We start from the raw sequence: 23201 nt of genomic DNA, 5'->3' as shown, positions 1-23201 counted from the left end.
GCATACTGCAGCTGTCTTCAGACACACACCAGAAGAGATCATCAGATCTCATTACAGACGGTTGTGAGCCACCATGTGGTTTCTGGGAATTGAACTCAGTACCTCTGGAAGAGCAGTCAGTGCTCTTAACCACTGAACCATCCCTCCAGTCCCCTTCTTTTACTATTTAACAATATGTGTATGTATGTAGATGCTTGTGGAGGCCAGAGGTGTCAGGTCCCCTGGAACAGGAATCACAGGTAGTTGTATAGTTGCTGGGAGCCAAACTCAGGTCCTTTCCGAGAGCAGTGTGCACTCTTAACCACTGAGCCATCTTTCCAACCCAGTAAACTCAGAGAGAGCAAGCTCTCTGTAGAACTCTACTGTGGACAGGATAAAGTTCATACTGGCACCCAAGGCCTCTCAGCCAGGGCAGGAGTGCTAATCTGGTGTTATCTTCTCCTGGAGCTATGGGACAGACACACCCGAAAATGCAAACAAGTTTGGCATGCCTTGCCCTGAACTTAGCTTTCTGTCCTCTCAGGCCTTCAGCCGGCAGTGAGGCCCGCCCAGCCTCCCCATCTGCTGCCCTTGACCCACCTTCTGGCAAGCACCCGGAAAGTCTGTGTTTTGTGCCAGGTAGCAAAACTGCTTGGCAGCTTTTCTCTGACACATTGAGTGATGAGCTCCTCAAAGACTGGTTATATCTTCTTCACAGGGACCCTGACTCACTGCTGACACCCCAAAATAGGCAATGGATGCTTCTGTAGTCAGCTGTAGACAAAGGCAGTGTCATAGACTTGGGGACGATGAGGCAGGTTTTATTAGGGTGTGACTTGGGCTAGATTTTAAGAAAAACTAATATGGACCAGGCTAGCAAGATGGCCCAATAGAAAGGGGCTTGCCAACGAGCCCCCAAAGATAAGAAGATAGTGTTGGATTCCCTGGACCTGGAGTTACAACTAGTTCTGAGTCACCATGTGGGTATTAGGAATCAAACATGAGTCCTTTGAAAAAACAGCCAGTAATTTCTGAGACCTCAGTACCCAGGACCTACAGGGTGACAGGAGAAACTGGTTTCTGAGAGTAGTTTCGCCCTGAGAGGATTCCTGTCTCCTGAGACTTGTCCCCTGACTTTCACAAGCATACAGAGGCATGAAGGTACCTGTACTCACACATATGTACTGACAAAATAGATAAAATAAATTAATATGTTGAGATACACAAGATTTTCTCTCAAGAATGTAGATTTCACTCTTTATGTTGATTGATGACACAGGAGACATTGGTGTTAAATGTTCGTCTACATGGAAGAGACACTTCCTCTTTTTAAAACTTAATTTGCTTTCTTTTTTTAAAGGTTTATTCATTTATGTATTTATTTATTTTTTAAAGATTTATTTATTTATTATATATAAATACACTGTAGCTGTCTTCAGACACACCAGAAGAGGGCATCAGATCTCATTACAGATGGTTGTGAGCCACCATGTGGTTGCTGGGAATTGAACTCGGGATCTTTAGAAGAGCATACAGTGTTCTTAACCGCTGAGCTATTTCTTCAGCACAGAGATATCTTCTTGTTTTACATTTATAACTTTCAGTAAAAAAGACGCAAAATTACAAAGAAAACCAGTAGTCTAAAATGAGTGTCCTCAGAAAACAAAATTAACTGGAAGATATTGATAATGTAGAATAAGCAGGTAATGGGGGTAGAAAGAAGGCTCAGTGGTTAAGAACATTTGCTGACCTTCCTGAGGACCAGAGTTCTATTCCCAGCTACCATGTGGCAGCTCACAACCTCCCATAGCTCCAGCTTCTGGAGATCTGACACCTTCTCCTGTGCTCTGTGGACACAAAGCATGTATGCAGTACATAGACAAAGCACATGAAATTAAATGGAAATTTTAAAAATTAAAAAGAAAAGATACTAGCCACACATGATGGCTCCTGCCTTTAATCCCAGCACTTGGGAGGCAGAGGCAGGCAGCTTTCTCTGTTCCAGTCTATCCTGGTCTATAGAGTGAGTTTCAGGATAACCAAGGCTATTCAGAGAAACCCTGTCCAAACAACAACAAAAACCACCACTACCACCACCACCACCACAACAATAACCCTACTCAAAAGCCCAGCATAGCCAGCCAGGCCTGATGGCACACACCTTTGATCCCAGCACTCAGGTATTGGCAGAGGCAGGTTGATCTCTATAAATTTGGGCTAGCCTGGTCTACACAGTTTCAGGTCAGTTAGGGTTACATAGTGAGACCTAGTCTCAAGAACAAACAAACAGACAGACAAAACCAAAACCAACAAAAAGACCCAGTGTGATGGAACACACCTGTAGTCCCAACACTCAAAAGAGCAAGGCAGGAGTTCCAGGCTAGCCTGGGAACACATTTATTTTACTTGAATCAATACACACACACACACACACACACACACACACACACACACACACACACAGTCAAAAGTCTGTAATCTCAGCATTTAGGAGGTTAGGAGGTAAGGACAGTGTCTGCAGGAGTTTGAGCTCATCATGGATCTTATGAGAGATTTTCTCAGAAAGAAAACAACCGCCCAAGGTGTCTGAGCTGCGTTGAACCCTCCCTGAATCCACAAGGTGAAAGGGGAGAACTCCTGGATGAAGTCTCTAACTTCCATGGCATGCCCGCCTGTGCCCACCACATACACACGCATAAATAAAAGTCGGAAACAACAAACAACAAAAATGAAACAAGCATCCCCGTCTCCACCCTCAGGGCTTCCTCTTGTGAAGAGGCTGTTTCTCGTCTGCATAACTCCCTGCCCCAAGCCCTTGGTTCCCCACCACCTTCACAGGGGATCCTGCCCTGTACTACTGCCCAGCTGGAACTCCCAGCCTGTCCCCGCTGAGCATCACCACGCTGAGCGTCACCACACTCTGTGCTCTGTGGTATTTGTAGTGTATGCTGTGGATCACACAGCATATTCCGGAGCTTTCTGACTTCTGTTTCCTCCTGATAAATGAACTCTGCTAGGTCAGAACGTTTATCTCTGCTAACAAGCATCACAGCCTGGAAGGTCCTAGCTATGTTCTCTATAAATATTTGTGAAATACCCGACGTTTTAGAGATAGCGTGGGCTAGAGGTGTGGTGGTGTAGCCTGGAATTTGTAAAGCCCTGGGTTCCTTACTTAACACCTCAATATAGTTCCTATGTCCCTTTAAAAATGTTTTCAAAGTATAACAGACATATGGATACATAGTGGAGGAAAAATGTCGTTTCTGCTGATACTTTTTTCCCCTTTTTTTTTTTTTTCCCCCTGTAGGTTTATTCCTTAAATCCTATATTAAATGGGTTGTTTTTGGCAAGCATGGTGACACACACTCATAATCCTAGAACTAATGAGGGAGTGACATCACAAGTCCCAAACCAACCTGAACTACATATAAAGACAAAAATAAAGGGGGTATTTTTGGGATGGCTCAGTGAGTAAAGGTGCCTGCCACCAAACCAGATGACCTGAATGTGTGCTCCAGAGCCCATTGATGACAGAAAGCCGAACCACTGCCTCAAGTTATCTTCTGCCCTACAACACACACACACACACACACACACACACACACACACACACACACGAGAGAGAGAGAGACAGAGAGACAAAGAGACAAAGACAGAGAAAAAATTCAATGAATAATTTAAAAATGTAGATCACAAAGCTTGATATTTTAAAAAGTATTATCTTGTCACGAGAAAACCGCTTCCTAAACCTCTTGTAAGCCTCTAGTACCATGCACTCAACGCCACACAGCGAACTGTTCTTGTGAATTTTGTGAATCCATTTTTTTCCTGTATGAAAAGCATCAGAAATTAGACAGGTTATTGATGCAATATACATAGTGCAAGCACATATATATATGTAAAACTTTGCTTTTGTTTTGTGGTAAATAGTACCGAAGGTAATAAATACCCACGCCTCGCCCATCCACTGCAACATCCCCAGGGAACACACCCACCTAGCAACCGGGGAGCTGAGCTGAAGAGTGACACTGCGCCTTTAATTCCGGGGCTGGGGTGGGGGCAGTGCAGAGAGAGAGGTTCCGCTTTCCCGTTCCCTCTGCACCTCCAGTGGCAGCTGTCACCTGTAAGCTGAGCACCGCGCAGGGGCATGGAGCCAGGCGCCCATTGGACAGGACCTCTGAGCAGCAACCTACCCCCGAGTCTGGGGGCCAGGCCGGGCGCAGGCGGAGGTCAGGAGTCCCCGGTGCCCTTCGCCCGGAGACTTCCCAGCACGGCAGCGAGGGCGTGACGGCAGTCCGGTTTCGGGGATCAGAGCCCCAGGTGAGCCCGGCTGGGCGGCTGTAGGACCCCAGAGTCGCAGGGACCGAGCATGGCGCTGGCGGCCGCCGCTGCCGCCGCCGCGGCCGCCGCAGGGGTGAGCCAGGCGGCGGTGCTGGGCTTCCTGCGGGAGCACGGCGGGCAGGTGCGCAACTCCGAGCTGCTGAGCCGCTTCAAGCCGCTGCTGGACGCTGGGGACCCACGGGGCCGCGCGGCCCGCAGGGACCGCTTCAAGCAGTTCGTCAACAACGTGGCCGTGGTGAAGGAGCTGGACGGGGTCAAGTTCGTGGTGCTGAGAAAGAAGCCCCGGCTGCCGGAGGGACCCGAGGCCCCACTCCCCTCCAGCCCTGGGGTGCCCGGCGCGCTGGCCGAGTGCGCTGCTGTCCCAGCGGAGGACGACTGTGCCCCCGGAGCTCCCCATTCCCCACAGCCATCAGGAGAACCGCCGGAGGACTCGTCCGCACCCTCCGAGCTACAGCACACCTCTGAGACCCCACCCTCAGGGGTCACCCAGGTTGAGGCTCCATCAGGCTCAGCGCCACAGCCCGGGGGACCCGAGGATCCAGAGCTACTTCAGCCCTCACAGGGAGCCTCCGAGCTAGCCCGACCGGCCAGCGTGCCGTCGGGGCTGGCCCTGCGGAGCACGGAGTCGCCAGGCCCGGAGCCTGCAGCCCCCACGGCGCAAGCGCCACCGAAGAAGCCTTGCATGCTGCCGGTGCGCTGCGTCGTCCCTGGCCCCGCGGCGCTGCGGATCCGCGCGGAGGAGCAGGGCCTGCGCCGGCAGCGGTCGGAGGAGCCGAGCCCGCGGGTCTCCCCGATGCTCCTGCGGAGGCTCTCGGTAGAGGAGTCGGGTCTGGGACTCCACTTGGGACCCGGCCGCTCCCCGCATCTCAGGCGCCTGTCGCGCGCCGGCCCGCGCCTGCTGAGCCCGGACACGGAGGAGGTGCCCGTGGCGCCGCCGCCGCCACCCGCGGTGCCCCTGGAGCCCACGGAGCACGAGTGGCTGGTGCGCACGGCCAGCGGCCGTTGGAGTCACCAGCTGCACGGGCTGCTCTTGCGGGACCGCGGCCTGGCTGCCAAGCGCGACTTCATGTCGGGCTTCACCGCCCTACACTGGGCGGCCAAGAGCGGCGACCGGGAGATGGCTCTACAGCTGGTGGAGGTGGCGCGGCGTGGGGGCGCGCCCGTGGACGTGAACGCGCGTTCGCACGGTGGCTACACGCCGCTGCACCTGGCGGCTCTGCACGGCCACGAGGACGCAGCGGTGCTGCTAGTGGTGCGCCTGGGCGCCCAAGTGCACGTCCGCGACTACAGCGGCCGCCGTGCCTACCAGTACCTGCGGCCTGGCTCCTCCTACGCGCTGAGGCGTTTACTAGGTGACCCTGGCCTGCGATCTACCACGGAGCCTGATGCAGCCAGTGGTGGCAGTGGTAGCCTTGTGTCTCGGCACCCCGTGCAGGTGGCCGCCACCATCCTCAGCTCCACCACTAGCGCGTTTCTGGGCGTCCTGGCCGATGACTTGATGCTCCAGGACCTGGCCCGTGGCTTGAAGAAGTCAAGCTCCTTCAGCAAGTTCTTGGGTGCCTCGCCCATGGCTCCCCGAAAAAAGACCAAGATCCGTGGTGGCCTGCCATCCTTCACCGAAATCTCTCGTCGACCCACTCCAGGACCTTTAGCTGGTTTAGTGCCCAGTCTGCCCCCTCCAACATGAATGGCGCTGGAGCTACCAAGGCCTTGGTTGACCTAGCAGGGCCTGTGGCACGCCGTCTAAGCCTGTCCAAGGCCAACACCTGCAGTCTGTCTCACTTCCAATTTTATCTATTGCATCCTGCTGTAACCAGATGGGCCTTCACCTTCTGTTTGAATCCAGAGATGGGATTCTTGTTCCCCGGAAGAGGAACCAAGCAGTCATGCCTGAGCTTGGGAGGAGGCTTGAAGTTTAGGGTCAAAGGTAAAGGGGCAGCAGCTGGTCTGGCCCCTGGAGGTATTAGCCAGAGGCCTCTGGGTGGACACATTCCCAAATCAGAAGTAGAGGATGGCTCTCTAGATGTTCAAAGATGTCGACTTTAAGATCTGTAGTGGCTTTGGAATTTGATGTTTTTATTCTGTTTTTAAATTAAAATGAGGTACAGCAACTTTGATAATACCTTTTGAAATTCTCTATTTTCCATTTTTTAGGCAAAGTAGTAAGACATTTTCAGTTTTTTTTTTTTTTCTCTCTTTGGTTAAATACTTTGGAAATCTATCTTTTAAAAAGAGATGGACTAGAAATTAGTCCAAAGCCAACAAGACTCAAGTTTATCTACCTCATTGTAGGCAGTACATACTCTGAAATCTTGACTCTGGAGTAACTATTGTGAGCTTAATGAATGTAGCTCATTCTAATTATACTGTGAATGTCAGATATTGAGAAACAAGGGTACGATTGGGCTTCTGGCTCTCGCCTTTAATCCTAGCACTTGGGAAGCAGAGGCAGGCAGATCTCTGTGAGTTCAAGACCAGCCTGGTCTATAGAACAAGTTCTAGGCCATCTAGAGCTACACAGAGAAACTCTGTTTCAAAACAAAACAAATAACCCCTCCCACCAAGGGGGAAAAAAAAAACTCAAAATGAACAAAAATCAAGAAAAAAAAAAAGAAGTGCATCTTGAAAATAAAGTGATTTAACACAGAGAGAAAGAGACATTTTGGTAAAAAAAATAAATTTAAACTACTCCGGAATGTATTTGTGTTCAGCACTAACCGGTGGCATGACATTTTAATTTTTTTAAATTGTGATTTAATTGTGAATTCTGAATTCATTGTTTTCAGTTCGATGGGAAACTAGTCAAACAAACAAAAAAAGTTATTGTACCAGAAAAAGAAAACTGATTAATAGAAACTAAAGTGATTGCTACTTTTTATATGAAAATTCTGAATAAATAAGTATGTGATACTCGTTTTTCAAAAAGCATTTGAAATGGCAAATGTAGAGCAGCAACCTAGAATGAACTTCCGCACCTTTGTTCCTTCCTGTGAATGGAGCAGCCAAGAGGTCCGGTGGGCATAGCAGAACTGCGACAGTACCTCCCCTCTAAAGGTGTGAAATCTGTTTGCTCAGTCAACCTTTCGTATCAAATCATGATATTACTGTTTTTGAAGATTACGTTTGCATGTCATCAGTCATACTGAGTGGTTCTTGTGGTACACGGAGTATGGCTTCCTTCCCCAGTACAAGGCAGTGAAATCTTTGAAGTCATTAAAGACGTCCCAGACGTCAATCATGGAACGATTTAAACAATGAAATAAACAGTTGTTTTTATTTCTGCTTGTGTGAGGTGCCCTTCTCTCTTCCTTATTTAGTGGAATGTTATTATTGGGGCTGGAGAGATGGCTCAGCGGTGAAGAGCATGTAATGTTAAAAGCTTTTGCGATAGACCCCGGTCTTATTCTCAGGACTCACACCAGTCAGTTCACAACCTCCTGTAACTCTGGATGCCATATCTCTACGCGGACACACACCCATATCCACAAATAAAAATAAATCTTTAAAATAATGACAACAATAGCATCGTGTTCTGTGTGAGAAGGAGGGAGTGTGGGTCCTCATGTGCCATGGAGCATGTGCTGAGGTCAGAAGACACATTTCAGGAGTCCGTTCTCCCCTTCACTGTGAGACCCAGCATTGAATGTAGGTGGTCTGGCTCGCAAGGCAAGTGCTTTACCTGGAGACCATCATGCTGCCTGCCTCCTCCCTCTCTCCCTTCATCCCCCATCCCCAGGGCTAGAGAGTGAATCCAGGGTGTCTCCCATATTGGACAAGATCACCTACTAGCTACATCCTGCTCCTGATTGATCTCTGCAATGGCCTCTTTATATTTCCACTGGCCCTTTCAAGCATTCTATATCCAGAGAGTTCGGATTTTTTTTTTTTGCAAAGGAAAGGAATCATTCACACTGGCATTATAGCTGTGAACCAGAAATAAATGCAAGCCCTGACCCCACTCTTTCTACTCCACCTGCCAGGAACTCTAGCTAGTCTGCATAAATTATTTTAAAATGCAAATTAAATCTTCTGCCTCTGCAGAAAAGAAGATGTGGAGAGGCAATCATCACAGCAATTTGGTGTAGCTGAAGCTCTGGGGGACAGGATGAAACATTAGAGGTTTTCTGTGGTGAAGGAGAAACCTGACTGAGAAGGGGGTGACAAAGGTCCCAGAGGCAGACATGACCCGCCTTGAGAGACAAGATCCCAGCTACAGAGCAGCAAAGAGAACCAGCAATCACAGAGGACTTGCCTCCCAGGAGAGCTATATCAGCCGCCAGAGGAACCTTCATATTTCCCCCAGTACCCTGAAAACTTCCAAGTGACATGAATCATTTGCTAAGAGTTAAGAATCAATAACCCCATAGCTTGGGTGTTAGGAACCATTGCTGCTCCTCACAGGTCAAGACTGTTCTGGAATTGTGTGGGAAGTCAGCGAAAATGACAGCATGTGGGAAGAGCCATATATATTTTTTTAATTGGTGGCCAGTACAAATATATATATATCAATCCAGGTGGCCCGGTGTAGTGGCACCTGCCTTTAATCCCAGCACTTGGGAGGCAGAAACAGGTGGACCGCTGTGAGTTCAGTACTAGCCTGGTCTACACTGTGAGTTCCAGGACAGCCAGGGCTACACAGAGAGACCCTGTCTCAAAAAAACCAACCAAGCAACCAAACAAGCCTGGTGTGGGGCAGGAATTAAGGGCACTGGCTGCACTTCCAGAGGACTCATTTCTCTCAACATGGAGCATGGTGGCATCCAACCTCTGACTTTCAGGTCAGGCAACCTTTCTGAGTTCCCTGGGCACCAGGCACTCACGTGGAATGCCGGCGAAACACGCATGCACATAAATACATTAAAGATGATGATATTAAACCAAGGTGTGGTAGCATGTTCTTGTAATCTCAGTGCTGAAAAAGCAGAGACAGAGGGTTTCCTGGAGCCAGCCTAGCCTACTCAGTGAGAGCGAGGCTACCAAGCAATCCTGCTCAAAACAAAACAAAACAAAAACCCACAGAAGAAACGAATTAAAAATCCAAGTGGACACCCACACATTTACACCTGCATGCAAGTAAACACACACACACATACACACACCATGAAATATACCCAGACACATGTAAATAAATAAATAAATAAATAAATAAATAAATAAATAAATGTAATAGAATAATTAACTGTTAAGGCAATTAAAGTTGTAAAGGTTGCCAGGGAGGAGAATGAGTTCTTTTAATGGAAGACAAGTTAATTGTTAATGCAGATGTGTGTGAGTCACAGCCACAGCACACTTGAAGTGTTTCACATTGCCTTTGAGGGAGGTAGGGTTTTTTTCTAGAACAAGCCTCCGTTGCCTAAGGAAGATTCAGGGCACGGGTATGAATCAGTAAGTATGTTCCAGGCACAGGTTCAATATGCCAAAGTTATTAACAAGCCTTACGTATGGCATAGACTCTTAGCATCTGGGTGCTTTTCTCACCCACCCCATTTGTACATGTGTCTCTGTTTGTGCATAGGCACATACTAGGTGGTACATGTGGGTGCAAATCCATGTGGGGGCCTAAGGTTGATGGCTGAGATAACTCCCAATTGCTCTTCCACCTTCTGCAGTGAGGCAGGGTCTCTCAATCAACCTAGAATTCGTGGATATAGCTAGTCTCCCTAGCCAGCTTGCTCTAGGGATTCCCGGTGTCTCCCTTCTGAGGCTAGACTTACAGGTGGGGCACCATGCTCATATGGCATTAATATTGGTTCTGGGGACTGAACTCTGGTCTTCATGCTTGTTCACCAAGCTCTTAAGTACTGAACCATGTCCCTGGCCCATTGATGTCTAGATTTTAAGTCAGGAGGCTGAAAGGCTGCAGAGCTCGGAAGAAACATGTCCATCGCATCATCCCTAAGCCCATTTATTGACCGTGAGGGTTAGTGTTGGCAACCTGGGTCTGAAATCACCTAGAGAGACAGCCACTGGGAATTACCTTGGTTGTTTTACCGGACCTTGGGTGGAATCACACCCTGGGCAGGGAGTCCTGGACTGTTTAAAACAGAGAAAGGAAGATGAACAGTCAATCACATGCTCCAATTCATCTCTCTCTGCTTCCTCTTTGGACATGGAAGCTGCTCCAACCTCCGGTGGCCTTGAATTCTCTGCCCAGGAACTGGCAGACTGATTGAAGCCTCACTCCCTTACATTGCTCTCATCATATGGACAGAATCTAAAACAGTGACTCTGGGCCAGTCTCCACACTCCATCTCCTTCCTCTGAGGCTCATAAGACTGCCAATTCCCATCCTGCAGACTGTGGAAGGAGGAGCAACACCAGGTGAATAATTGGAAATCTGCAACCTGGGTGGTATAGCAGGCAGAGGGGGTGAGGCAGGCCCTGAGTTGCTTCCAGTAATTTCTTTACATCGTCATTTTTAAAACCACATTTGAGTTTGCAAACAAATATACTTCATTGTATTAGGAAATACAATGACTGCTTCTCCAGATGACCTGGGTCCTATTCCCAGCGCTGATGCAGCGGCTTCTGGTGCCAACCTTTGACTCCAGTTCCAGGAGACCCGACACCCTCCTCTGGACTCTGCAGGCACCAGGCACATACATGCACATACATGCAGGTAAGCCATATACATAAAAACTTTTGGTTTTTATTTTCGACAGGGTCTCATTGTCAGGTCCAAATTCTGTCAATTAGACAAAAGCCAGCATTCCCCAGGAAGACCCGAAGGAGCCAGTCCTGGTATCACTGGCAGAAAGGACAAATGACTATCCGGTGTCTATTGTCATACTAACATATATGGTGACATCTCATGTCATCAGACTCCGTCAGTGTCACAAGCACCTTTACAGAGCAGTGCTGGCATCCTGACCCTTCTCACCCGGCCTGGCCTCTTACCCTAAACTTCTCCAGCTTGTGGGTTTCCCTCCCCTAGCTTCTCATTCTTGTTCTAACTTGCTCTTTCAGCTATGTGCTTCCCCGTCTCCTTTTCAGGCATCCTCTTTACATATATATTTACATATTTAAATAGACATATATCATATATACATATTCATGATAGTACCTGCCTTCAATCTCAGCACTCAGAAAGTAGAGGCAGGAGTATTTCTTTCTTTTTATTCCTTTCTGTTTCTAATTTTTCTAATTGGATATTTTCTTTATTTACATTTCAAATGTTATCCTCTTTCCCAGTTTCTCCTCCCAAATCCCCCTAATCCCATCCCTCTCCTCCTGCCTTTTTGAGGGTGCTCCCCCACCCATCCACGCACTCCCTTCGGCCTCCCTGACCTGGCATTCTCCTACACTGGGGCATCTAGCCTTCACAGGACCAATGGCCTCTCCTCCCAATGATGATAAGGCCATCCTTTGCCACATATGCGGCTAGAGCCATGGGAGGAGTATTTCTTGTGAGTTCCAGGTCAGCCTGGTCTACACTGTTAAGTTCCAGGCCAACCACGGCTACATAGTAAGACCCTTTCTCAAAAAATAAAATAAAATAAAAATTAGAATTATCAGAAAGTGGGTATGGGGGTTCATTCCTGTAACCCCATAAAGATAAGGCAGAAGACCAGAAACTCAATGTCATCCTGAATATTAATATATAGAGCCCAAGGCTAGCTTGGGGTAATTGGGGCCTTGCCTCAAAATAATAACCATCACCTTCAGAAGCAACAATATTACTCTTTCAATGTTTTAATTTTTGTTTATGTTATGTGCATGTATAGGGGAGGGGCATGCATGTGTCTTATGTGTGTATGTGTGTGTGTGTGTGTGTGTGTGTGTATGTGTGACATGGCACATGTGTGGAGGCCAGAGAATGACTTTCAAGAATCAGCTCTTTCCTTCTGCTGTGTGGGTCCCAGAGATGAACTCAGTTGTTGGGATTGGTGTCTGGTGTCTTTAATCCCTGAGTGGGGTGGTGGGAGTGGGGCGGTGGCTCAAGGCAGGGTTTGTCTGTGTAGCCCTGACTGTCCTGGAACTCACGCTATGGTTCAAGGCTGACCTTGAGCTCAAAAATATCCTCCTGATTCTACCTCCCAAGTGAAAGCTGTTCTTCTTAGCTCATATTCCTCTCCTATTTTACCTTCTCCACCCAAACTGCCACCAAGTGATCTGAAAGCACCTGCCAGTCTTTACAACGATGCTCTCGGGCTGGAGAGGTGGCTCGGTGGTTATGAGCACTGCTTGCTCTTGCGGAGGACCTGGATTCAGCTCCCAGCATCCACATGGTCCTTCACAACCATCTGTAACTCCAGATTCAGGGGATCCAGCTCCTCCTTTTGATCCCCAAAGCACCACCAAGCAAGCATGTGACACACAGTCATACATGCAGGCAAAATAGTAAACATAGCTAAATCGAAAAGAAGAGGAAGGAGGAAGGAGGAGGAAAAGGAGATTAAATGGTTTCATAGTAGATTTGTTTTTCCTCTCCAGCCTTTTATCTTCAGAACTGACCTCGCTCTGGGGAACTGCTACACTCTGGACTTGACTCTCTGAAGGACAGAGGATCCAGGGAGGAAGGGAAGTAGAAGGGGAAGATGGAGGAAAAGAGAAGGGTATCCAGCAGGGGATGGCGAGTGGGGAGAGAAAGAAGATATCTTCATCCATCCCTCTCCGATGGAGGAAAAACACTTTCTCTTGGTGGGAATGTGATTTAAATACCAATGATAGCAGGCAGTGTGACCCTCCCCACCCCCCCACCCCCGCCAGCGGCGGCCAGGCTGTGACAGTAACGCTAGGGATCTTGAGAGGATTTCTTCACAGTAAGTGTACTCCTGTCCTTCTCACCCCACCATTCACCTCTTCTGGGTACAACGCATTAGCCCTAACCTTCCCTGGGAGCCTCTGCCATCTGAATGGCCAGCGCCTCCAACAGTATCAGTGAGGACCTAGAGTTTCCGCTAGTTACTGGCTGAGGTACATTTTGTAACGAGCAGAATGTTCTCGACAGCTCGGAGTGCTGAAGAACACAGCTTCCCCGTTTCATTTCCAATTTACAGTATTAAAGCAAAAAGTGCACCAATTAAATTCTTAGGGGGAGGAGGAACAGCGGGGGCGGGATGAGCGGGAGGCCGCGGTGATGCCTGTTGCCCAGCAACAACAGCCCAAGCCAAACATCCAGCAAGGCTCAGGGCGCTGCCTCCAGCAGCGGAGGGCGTGAGCTCAGGCTGCGGAGGCGGCGGACAGATACATTCCTGGACGGATGCTCTGGTCCCACATCCCCGGCTTCCCTCCTCGGCACATCTCATTTAGTCAACAATTTTCCAACGTGGGCCTGGTGGCAGTGAAAGCTTTATTTCCTTTTTCTTTTTAGCTAGCCAGAATTTCTTTCTGACAGAAGCAAAAGGCTCAGTTCCAGCTTTCAAGCCCAGCAAGCCCAACAGGGACAGTGTCCATCAGAGCCAGGCCAAGTTCCCCAGACTCGCCTGTGCGAGTTCCCTAGACTGCGGGTGGCCACTGTGTAGGTGGAAGCTTCCATGGTAAGGGAACAGTGCCATCTGGTGGCAGCGTACCTCAGGGCCAACGTATTCGGTTTCAGATACTCCCCCTCCCCCCAAAAAGAAAAATCTTGCCGTCTGGGATGCCCACACAGAACCTCTGTTGTGAATTCCCGAGTGCCTTCAAAAGAAACCACCGATTGGGCAGGATAAAAAATGAGGCAAGAAGAATATAAGACCAGGCTGGACATAAGGACCAGCTCTGGAACTCTGTCCTACCTTTGGGGGTTCTCGAAAATTGTCAGGTTGAGCACAAAAATCTTATTATTTTATTATCCCCCTTCAAAAAACCTGGCGCAGAACCAAGATTTGTTCTAGCCGGAAGATGGCAGCCGCCCCTACCCCCAGCCATACGCTAGAAGTGCTTTGAAATACACACTTTCCATAGGCTGATTGGACAAGTTCAGATGTGTTTCTAAGACTATCATAATAGAAGCATGCAATGGAAGTTTCATAAGGCAACAGGCAGAGATCAGTAGCTTCCTTACAGAAGGCTCCTGCAAGAGACCTTAGTGCCCAGACCCTGCCCACTGGGTTCAAAGCAAAGTAAAGCATAACGCTAGAGCCCCCAATGGCCTCGGCAGGAGCCCCGCATGTTTTTTCTTATAAAGTCTCACAATGAGAACATTGTTCTGTGCTCAATAGCCTGACTGTTGCAACTGGTGCTTTTTGCATGAATACAGCCATTTACAATTCCCAGCCCTTTGCACTTAGTGACGGTACACATCAGAAAGCAAGGCCAGAAGCAGAGATTTCTCACTTTGAGGTCTGCTGGCTTTAAATACACATACGCGCTCCCTTTAATGTGCCCAAAACTTCCAAAAATACCCTGAGCTTTTGAGAGAAAATATCCTTATCCCTGCTGTTTGCAGCTGAGATACTGAAGCCAATCTCCTGTTCATTTGCAGAGCTGGTCATCTATTTATGAGGCTGTCGTACAAACGAAGACAGGTTTGTCCTGTGCGTTGGGCTATCACATACAACCCCAGGGTCAGCCTTTCCAAGCACAGTACAAGCCCTAGCTGCCTTTCTAGGACTTCAGGCCTCATCTTCAATTCCTTCCCTCTGCTCCATCTTGTCTGGCTGATTCAGAGCTGCTCTCTGACCAACAGTTGGCTAAGCTCAATGTTTTGAGGTGTGTGCGTGGGGGGGGGGGGCGTTCTCAATAGTTGCTAGGTTGGTCTGTAACTCATGGTTCTCAAGAAAACCTCCCGCCTCTACCTGGCAAGTGTTATGATAAGACTCTAAATTCGGTGGACTTTATTATTGTTTTTTTGGAGGAGGCATAGTTGGTTGGTGATGGTTAGACAAAACCGTGTGTTTGCATAAGGTTATGTGAATGCCACAGCTTTCGTGTTGGGTCAAAAGACAACCTCTGGGAGTTGGTTCTCTTCTGTAGACTCTGGGGTTTAAACTCAGGTTATCAGACTTGACCAGCAAGTTCTTTGGCCAACTGAGACATCGCACTGGCCCAAGACCTAAGCTTTTGTGGAGGTGATCTAGTTACCAGCACAGTTGGCTATTGCTGGGGTGGGGGTGGGGCAGTGGAGTGCCCCTCAGCCCCTCCTTCTTCCAAACCTGGTTCTCCAGTCTCCCCAGACATTCCTGGGCCAGACTGACACCCTACCAAGCCCCTCTTCCGTTCTGGTCATCCTGGACTGCTGCTGGGGTTTCTCATTGTGACACCCCCCCCGCCCTGCTTTCCCTCACCACCCCACCACTTCCCCTTCTCGAACACAAGCAATGCATGCTCTTCTCAGAGAATTTATTAGAAAATAAAACGTAATACCTGTTTACACCTTAAGCTGCAGTGTTCTCTCCCTCCCTTCTGTCTCCCACCAACTCTGGCAGGGGGACTCAACATTACTCGGGGAGCGTGCAGGGCTTATGATCCTTTGCCATGTTTTGTTTTTGATGATGCTGTACGAGAGACTGAACCCAGGATCTCACACGTGTCAAACAAGCGCTCTGCAGCCCACTCTATCTGCAGCCCTCTCTTTTAACTCAGATTTATGTTTATTTGGGGGTGTTTTGCCTGCATGTATGTATGTGCACCACCTATGTGCAAACCAGAGTGTCGGATCCCCCCCTAGGGTGTGAGCCATACAACATGAATGCCCGAAATGGAACCCAGATCCTCTTGAAGAACAGCAAGTGGTCTAATTACTGGGCCATTGCTCCAGCTTCCCACCCCATATCCACCCCCGCAGCCCTCTTTTTACATTTTATTTTGAGGTTTCCCAGGCTGGTTTTGAGTTCCCTTTGTAGCCCAGATAGGCCTTGAACTCACAATCTTCGAATCTCAGCCTCCCATAGAGCTGGGATTACAACTACTCCACCAGCCCAGGTTTTGAATACTGACGTTTTTAAGACCACAAATTAGTTCCCAAATAATTACAAACTTGAATAAGGTCACAGGAGAACACTGTGGGAAGGTGTGTCCTGGGAAGGCCTGATCTGACTTCTCCCTACTCCCTAGAGGGACAGCTCTCTATAAAGCATGGCCCCAGTTGTGGGTGAGCCTGAGACAGTGTTCCCTCTGCCACCTGAAACTAGATAAGGGTAGCAAGAAAAGGTTGTTTGTCTAGAGGACGGATTCCTGGGGCCCAGGATAATCTGGGAGAAAGGGGATGATGGCTGAGGTCGTTCCAGATAGTGTCCAGTTGGTCCTTAAGGAACCGAATTCGATCGTCTAGGCTGCGCTGCTGTGACAGGATCCTGGCCTTGGAGACCAGCAGCACACAATAGGAGCGCAGATGCTCTGCCGGCAGCTCCCGCTCCAGCACCTGACGCAGGGTTTGCTCTCGCCGAGCCACGTGCTCCTTCAGCTCCTTGGCGTCCTCTTGCTGTCGCTGCAGAAGCAGGAGTCGCTGCAGCAGGGAGGCCTGGAACCACCGGGAGAGGGCGCAATGAACACCGCTGCTCTTTGGATGATCACAACTGTAGACCAAAGGGCCCCTCCGAACCCTTCCCTTCCCCCAACCTCTTTTACCCTCTCATCGGGGTCGCTGTCTGAGCCTGCCCTAGCCAAGGCGAGGTTCACACGAGTCAGGCGACTGCCTAGCAGCAGCAGAAGACCAAGCACACGCTCTAGATCAGTCATGAACCGACGGAACCGTTCCAGCTCCCGGGGAGTACAGGCTTGGCCCACTGCAGCCTCCAGAGCCCCGTTGCGTCGGGTCCAGTCTGCGGCTGTCCCCCGCAGTCGCTCCTGCTCAGCGTGAAGATCCTGCAGCATCTTTTGGAGGAGACGGGCTAGTTCCACCTGCCGGGAGGGCCTACGTATTAAAAACAACTGGCCCAAGTCCGGATTTCTCTAACCAGACACTAAACCGCGGCCCCATCCAGTTTCCATCCCCCGACCCACCTCAGCCCACCCCCACTCACTTTCTTGGCCTGGGCGCTGTTTCCTTCTGGGAATTCCTGGGCACTTGATTGGTCAGGCACAGGGTCGGGAGTAGAGTTTTCAGATGTCGATACCTCCTGGGAAGCCGGTATTTCCTGGGTGAAGTGGTGTCCGTAGGACCTGAGGACAAACCCAAAGTTCTCTGACATTTTCTGCCTTAGACTGCAGATACTAAGAATCGGGAGTCCTTGGAGCCTGCCCTTAGTGCTCACCCTTCCTCCGGTGCACCAGCAGCCTTCTCTGCAGCCTCCTCACAGGCTGGCTTCATCGCACTCTGGACCTCTGCGGCAGGAAGAAGCCCATCCAGCAGGCCCAGAGGTGGCTCTGGACCGGGCTGGGCGGCAAGACTATGGCTCAGAGAGGGATCCAGTCTGGCCAACTCCTGAACCAGTTCCTCAAAATGCGGACTGGGCCAAGTAGGCTTGGAACCAAGCAGGCCCCAAGTCAGGGAAGTGTGGTGAGGAGACCCTGGAGTCTCGGAGTCCGAAGGTCTCAAGACATCGACTGAGGGAGGATTGAGGGGGGTTTTCTCTGTAGCTGCAGAGGGGTCAGTGGTCAGCAGCCCATCAGGGTCAAAGGTTGGGATGTTATCTGTGGTCTCAGGAGTGCTAAGGCTTGTAGGTCTGGAAATATCCACAGAGCCATTAACCCCTTGACAATGGATGTCTGCTCCTGTGATTTCTGGGACCTCCTGGAGAGTGCCCTCTGCTGTAGTCTGACCAGATTTTTTGCTTAAGCCATTTTCATGCTGCTGGTAGGAGGTGCTGGAAGTGGAAGGGATATGGAATCAGAAAAGACTCAGGTACAGACAAGAGCTGGCTCTTGCCGTCCCCACTACCTGGGCATTACAAGAGAGAGCTCCCGGCCCTCTGGCATTTTCTAGATATATGAGTTTGTGTGGAGAGTGTCTCTCTGTGCTTGAACACAAGAGGGAATTCACCTGGTTGGGAGCCCTTGGGGGGCATAAGAATCTTGAGGTGTTTTGCCTTCTTTCAGGAACACGTCATCTTCAGGGAGGGAGGGGCCCGGAGTAGACACCGTGGTCTCAGAGCTTCTTTGACCACTGCTGGCTGGTTTGGTCTGAAGCTCCTCCCCAGGACACAACCCTGCAGCCTCCTTCTGACTCAAGAACCTGGAGGCAGGGACGCCACAGTGACCAGGGAAAAGGTCCTTCCCACTGCACCAGAGAAACAAGTAGAGCATGAAGTTTGCACAACACAGAAGTCTCCGACTGAAGTAGGTGGACTCCTATGAGGGTTAGACTGTTGTCAACTTGACTGGATTTGGAATTACCAGGAAACACCCTTCTGACTGACTGGGAAGGGGGTTCCAGAGAGGTGTCACCGAGGAGGGAAGAGAGTGTCTGAGATTGTAATCTGACTGAATGTGGGTAGTGCCATCCCCTGGACTGGGGTTCTAGGACAGGAAAGAGAGAGCTGAGCACCAGCAGGAGTCTGTTTCCTGATGGAGTGTAACCAGAAGCCTCACACTCCCTGAATCCACGCCTCCTGAGGTGTTGGACTCAAATAAGTATGTCTTCTTTAAGTCAGTCCCTTTCTTAGGAATTTGGTCTCAACAATAGGACAGGTAATGAATACAGGACCCGTGATCACTTTTTAAAGCAAGACCTGTGAAAGTTGACTCCAGACAACTTAGTCCCCAGAGTGTCTCACGTCTCTCACCTGGAAAGCTTGGTCTGAAGCAGTGGTCTGAGGGTTTCTGCTCTTTGAGGAACAACCTAGAACAGGAAAACAGCGGCCTGAAACATCGTCCCCCGATGCAGCCCTCCCCCACCAGCCGACGTCTTTTATTTTGAATACCCGGACAGTGGCCACAGTGCAGGGACCCATGACCTCGCCTGAAACACTCTGACTCCGACTCGCAGGCCTATGGGCATTGCCAAGATCCGCGGACCCGGAGTTGAGCTCCACTGAGCTTAGGGACTGAGTCTCCAGCAGCCTTTTGGACTTAGCGTGCATCCCACGCGGCAACTCCTGCGTGGAATAAGCCTCTCTCAAGCCCTCGCCCGTGGGCCCACCGCTCCAACCCACGCGATGTAGTTTGCCTGGCTCCGAGAAGCAGCACAGCCGCTGCTGGCAGGCGAGATGCCCCCGGCCAGCAGCACCCAGCGCCGGGACCGCTGTGCGCGCCGGCTCCGCCCCACCCAGCTCCTGGCTGCTGGAGGCCGAGCGCACGTGCAGCGTGGGAGGTCGCGCGGGGAGTGCGGGACGCAGGCGGCCGGGCAGGCTCATGCGGAGCTCCTTTCGCTGGAACGACGTCTCCCGCAGCACCCGCCGCTGTGCGCCCTGCAGCCGCTGGCGGTAGGCGGCCCGCGAGGCTGGAGGGCTGGGCGGCTCCTCCGGGTTCGCTGTCGCTTCAGCCTCGGCAGCCAGCGCGTACAGCAGCGGGGTGTCATGTCTGCTTAGTGGTCCTGGGCTTCCCTGGACCTCGGGGGGCCGTGGGTCACTGTGCCCAGCCACTGCCGACCCAGGTCCCTGGGTCGTTGAAAGGGCAGCATCTTTCGAGGTAGGGGATCGGCTGCCCCAAACCACTCGCACGTAGTCCCAGTCTAGGTAAGGGAGGCGCTCGGTGCCAGGGGACGGCGTGCGCGTCTCGGGACCACCAGATGCCGTGGAGAAAGAGCTGTAGGCCGAGTCGGCGCACGTGGACAGCCGTCGCAAGTCCAGGTTTTCAGTGGCTGAGGCCTGGGAGGTGCGGTCTCTCGCAGTACCCAGGGCCTCCATGGTTGTACGGTTGGGAACTGGAGTTGGCGGACCTGGCGAAGGCGGAAAAGAACAAAAAAAGAAAAAATCAAAACACAGATGGGCTGGGTGGGGGTGAAGAATTCAGGTAAGGGCTAAGATAACCTGTTGGCTCCTTTACCACGGAAAACTGGGAGCGTACATGTCCCCTCTCTGGTCACACAGTCCCTAGCTCTGGCATCCTTTTTCTCCTCAGTATGGTAGAGAAGGTTTTGACGTTAAGATGGCATGGACAACGGTACTTATAGAGCACAATTCTGGGTGCTGAGAACCTTAGTTCTGATGCAGCTGGTCCAGTCCCTTGCCAGAGCTTCCCTAGCGGCACCTCTGCTGACACACCTCCCTTAGTGCTGAGGACAGGCGCATGCTCAAACCCCAGTCCCACCCAGGCTGCTTCCTGGCCATCCTGTTAGCGTCTCTGTGTGATCTTTCCCTGATAAACAATGATCAGGAACGTTGAGGTCACAGAGGAGTCCAGAAAAGGAAGGCAAAAGGCAAAGCAGGAGCAGAGGCAGCTCCACTATCTGTCCACCCCAACTGTGTGCCCTTTCCGGTCCGGGTGTGTAACATACTCACCTTGGTCTTCATCTCCCTATGTGCATTTTTACAGATGAGAACCCCGCGGTTCTGAGGCGGAACTGATTGGCTGGCACACACACACACACACACACACACACACACACACACACAGTTCTTTAAGTGGCAGAGCCCTGGCTGGAATCTAGGCATGCCTCCAAGTTCACTTTCTCAATTTCCTAGAGGCAAAACCCAACCAAAGTCCTTGCCATGGTCCATCTTTCTCCAAGAAAACCCAAAGTCCAAGTGGGAAATAAGTCACCTTTAAGAGCCATACATTGCAGATTAATACAGGGTGGGCCTGCAACTCTGCCTTCTATCTAGGGACCTTCAGCAGACACCCGCCCCCCCCCCATGCTTCACCCATAGGACTCAGCCAGGAGGTCTTGAGGTACTTTGGGGTCTCCACCACATTACTTATCACCCCTACTCTGCAATTGTTTGCTATTTGCTCCTCCCATTCCCACCCCTGGGCTTCCTGGGGACAGGCCCTGCCCTTATTTGTCACCCAGTGCCTGGCACCAGCTCTGGCATGTAATCAATGTTAAATAAATAGTTGCTGAATGGCAAAGGAACGGGACAGACAGATGGAGGCATGGGGAGTTGGTAGAGGGATGGCCTTGGTGGCCTTGGAAGAAAAGAAGGGGTTCCCTGTCTTTCACACTCCCCCTTCTCCCCTCCCTACTAGTCTTTCCTGGGGAAGGCAACAGAGTGGGTGAGAAGGCCCCGGCTACTGTGGGTATGACCAGGCTACTCATGCATTATCAGGAAGAAACAGAGCCTGTGGCTGAGCAGGACTGGCTGGAAATTGAGCTCTCCCCAGTGCCAGGAGGAAGGGGGAAGGCCTGTGTGGTTGCTCTGGGGCTGGCTGAGAGCAGCTTTGACTTGAGGGTCTGTGACTCCCAGTGAACTATGTGGAAAGTCTGTCTTCCTTGACCTGCTTGGTTGGGGTGCAAAGGTTAGGGCGGCACACACCAGGGGTGTGGTCCGAAAGCAGGCTTGTTTGAGCTTCCCAGACACTTGGGAATTCAGGGTCATCCTTTGTCTACCTCTCTGGGATGCAGAAGACTATACATCCGGGGGTGGGTCCAGGAGCACAAAGCCTTCCTAAAATGGAGAGGCAAGTGAGCCTTCACTAGCCATAGGGCCAGACATCCTGATGTGACCACACTGGGTGACTCTTCATGCACGGCAAGGCCAGCCCTGTTGGTTAGTCTTTACACTCAGGATGGGGGAATCTACTCTCTAGACCTCAGGAGGTCAGGAAACTACTGAGTGACAACCCCTAAGAGAAGAGTCAGCTCTTCTAAAAAAATCTACCCTGGCTGTTCAGACACCAGCACAACACCCCCCCCCCCCCCAGTTTTCTTTTCTTTAAAAAACCTTTTTTGGTTGGACAGTGGTGGCACACACTTTTATTCCAGCGCTTGGGAGGTGGACGTAGGCAGATCTTTATAAATTCAAGGCCAGTCTGGTCTATAGACAGAGTAACATAGAGAAACCTGTCTTTAAAAACACAATAAGATAGATAAGTTTTTTTGGGAGGCTTGTGCATTGGAAGCCAGAGGTGAATGTCCAATGTCTTCCTCTGTCTTTTTTTCACCAGCCCCCCACCCCCTTTGAGACAGAGGCTCTCAATTATGTAGCCTTGGCTGTCCTGGAACTTCCTAAGTAAACCAGGATGGACTTGAACACTCAGAGATCCACTTTCCTCTACCTCCCAAGCGCCAGGATTATACACATATACCACCAAGCTTGGCTTCACCCTGCTTTTTAAGACAGACTCTTTTGTTTTGTTTTGTCTTCTTTCTTTTCTATTCGTTTTTGAGTCTAGACAGGGTTTCTTTGTACACCCCTGGCTGTCCTAGAACTTGCTCTGTACACCAGGTTGGCCTAGTTAAAGGTGTGTGCCACCACTTCCTGGCTGAGACAGGCCCTTTACTAAACGTCATCTAGCTAGGCTAATTGGCCAATGATCTCCAGGACTCCCCTCATCTCTGCTATTCCCTACACACCCAGCAACAGCACCCCACTCTTTACTTGGGTTCTGGGGATTCAAGGCCAGGTCCACATGCTCATACAGCGGTGCTTTACTAACTAGGCCAGCTCTCCAACTCCTTGCTTCCCAATCTTTCTAAACCCACATCATAGGCTGGCACACATGCCTGGCCATGTTGGCATGCTAAAAAAGTAGAGGTGTTGAAATACAACGATATTTCCTTAAAGAAGGCTTTGAGGCTGGAAACATGGCTCGGTGGGTAAAATGGCTGCCAAGACTCAACTTGAGTCTGATCCCGGAGACCCATATGAGAGAAAGAACCAATCCAACATGCTCATTAGCATTGAGGCATGGGTGTCTGCAATCTCTCTCTCTCTCTCTCTCTCTCTCTCTCTCTCTCTCTCTCTCTCTCTCTCTCTCTCTCTCATGCACACACACACACACACGAATAAATAAGAAAAAATATTTAAAAAAATAAACCATGAAAATTTATTATCAAGTTTCTGTGTCAACAAAGGAGTTTCTTATCACCAGATTAAAAACAGCTTAAGATGGCTGGAGAGATGTGCTAAGAGCACTTGCTACAATAAATATGGTGGTACACACTTTTAATCCCAGCACTTGGGGAGAAGGGGCAGGAG

General features: G+C 50.3%; 2 protein-coding genes across 3 annotated transcripts; one reads left to right on the top strand and one right to left on the bottom strand.

Annotated features, from left to right (window-relative positions):
* Positions 1 to 4348: 4348 nt before the first annotated feature.
* Positions 4349 to 6007, top strand: SOWAHA (sosondowah ankyrin repeat domain family member A; the record flags this gene model as incomplete). The annotated part of the gene is made up of 1 exon (XM_080924526.1): positions 4349 to 6007. The coding sequence occupies one exon, from the start codon at positions 4349 to 4351 to the stop codon at positions 6005 to 6007; it is 1659 nt and encodes a 552-aa protein (XP_080780652.1).
* Positions 6008 to 16369: 10362 nt separating this feature from the next.
* On the bottom strand, positions 16370 to 19967 carry SHROOM1 (shroom family member 1; the record flags this gene model as incomplete). Of its 2 annotated transcripts, XM_080922807.1 has the most annotated exons (7): positions 16370 to 16702; positions 16810 to 17082; positions 17205 to 17343; positions 17436 to 17987; positions 18164 to 18355; positions 18906 to 18961; positions 19044 to 19967. In XM_080922807.1, 7 exons carry the CDS (start codon positions 19965 to 19967, stop codon positions 16370 to 16372), a joined length of 2469 nt encoding a protein of 822 aa, XP_080778933.1. The 2 variants fall into 2 exon arrangements, with proteins under 2 accessions (XP_080778933.1, XP_080778934.1); XM_080922808.1 differs by lacking the exon at positions 18164 to 18355.
* Positions 19968 to 23201: the final 3234 nt, after the last annotated feature.

Source organism: Micromys minutus (assembly GCF_963924665.1).
Source record: "Micromys minutus genome assembly, chromosome: 10".
NCBI lineage: Eukaryota > Metazoa > Chordata > Mammalia > Rodentia > Muridae > Micromys > Micromys minutus.
Note: the sequence above shows the minus strand (reverse complement) of the source record. Positions and strands in the feature narration are given on the sequence as shown.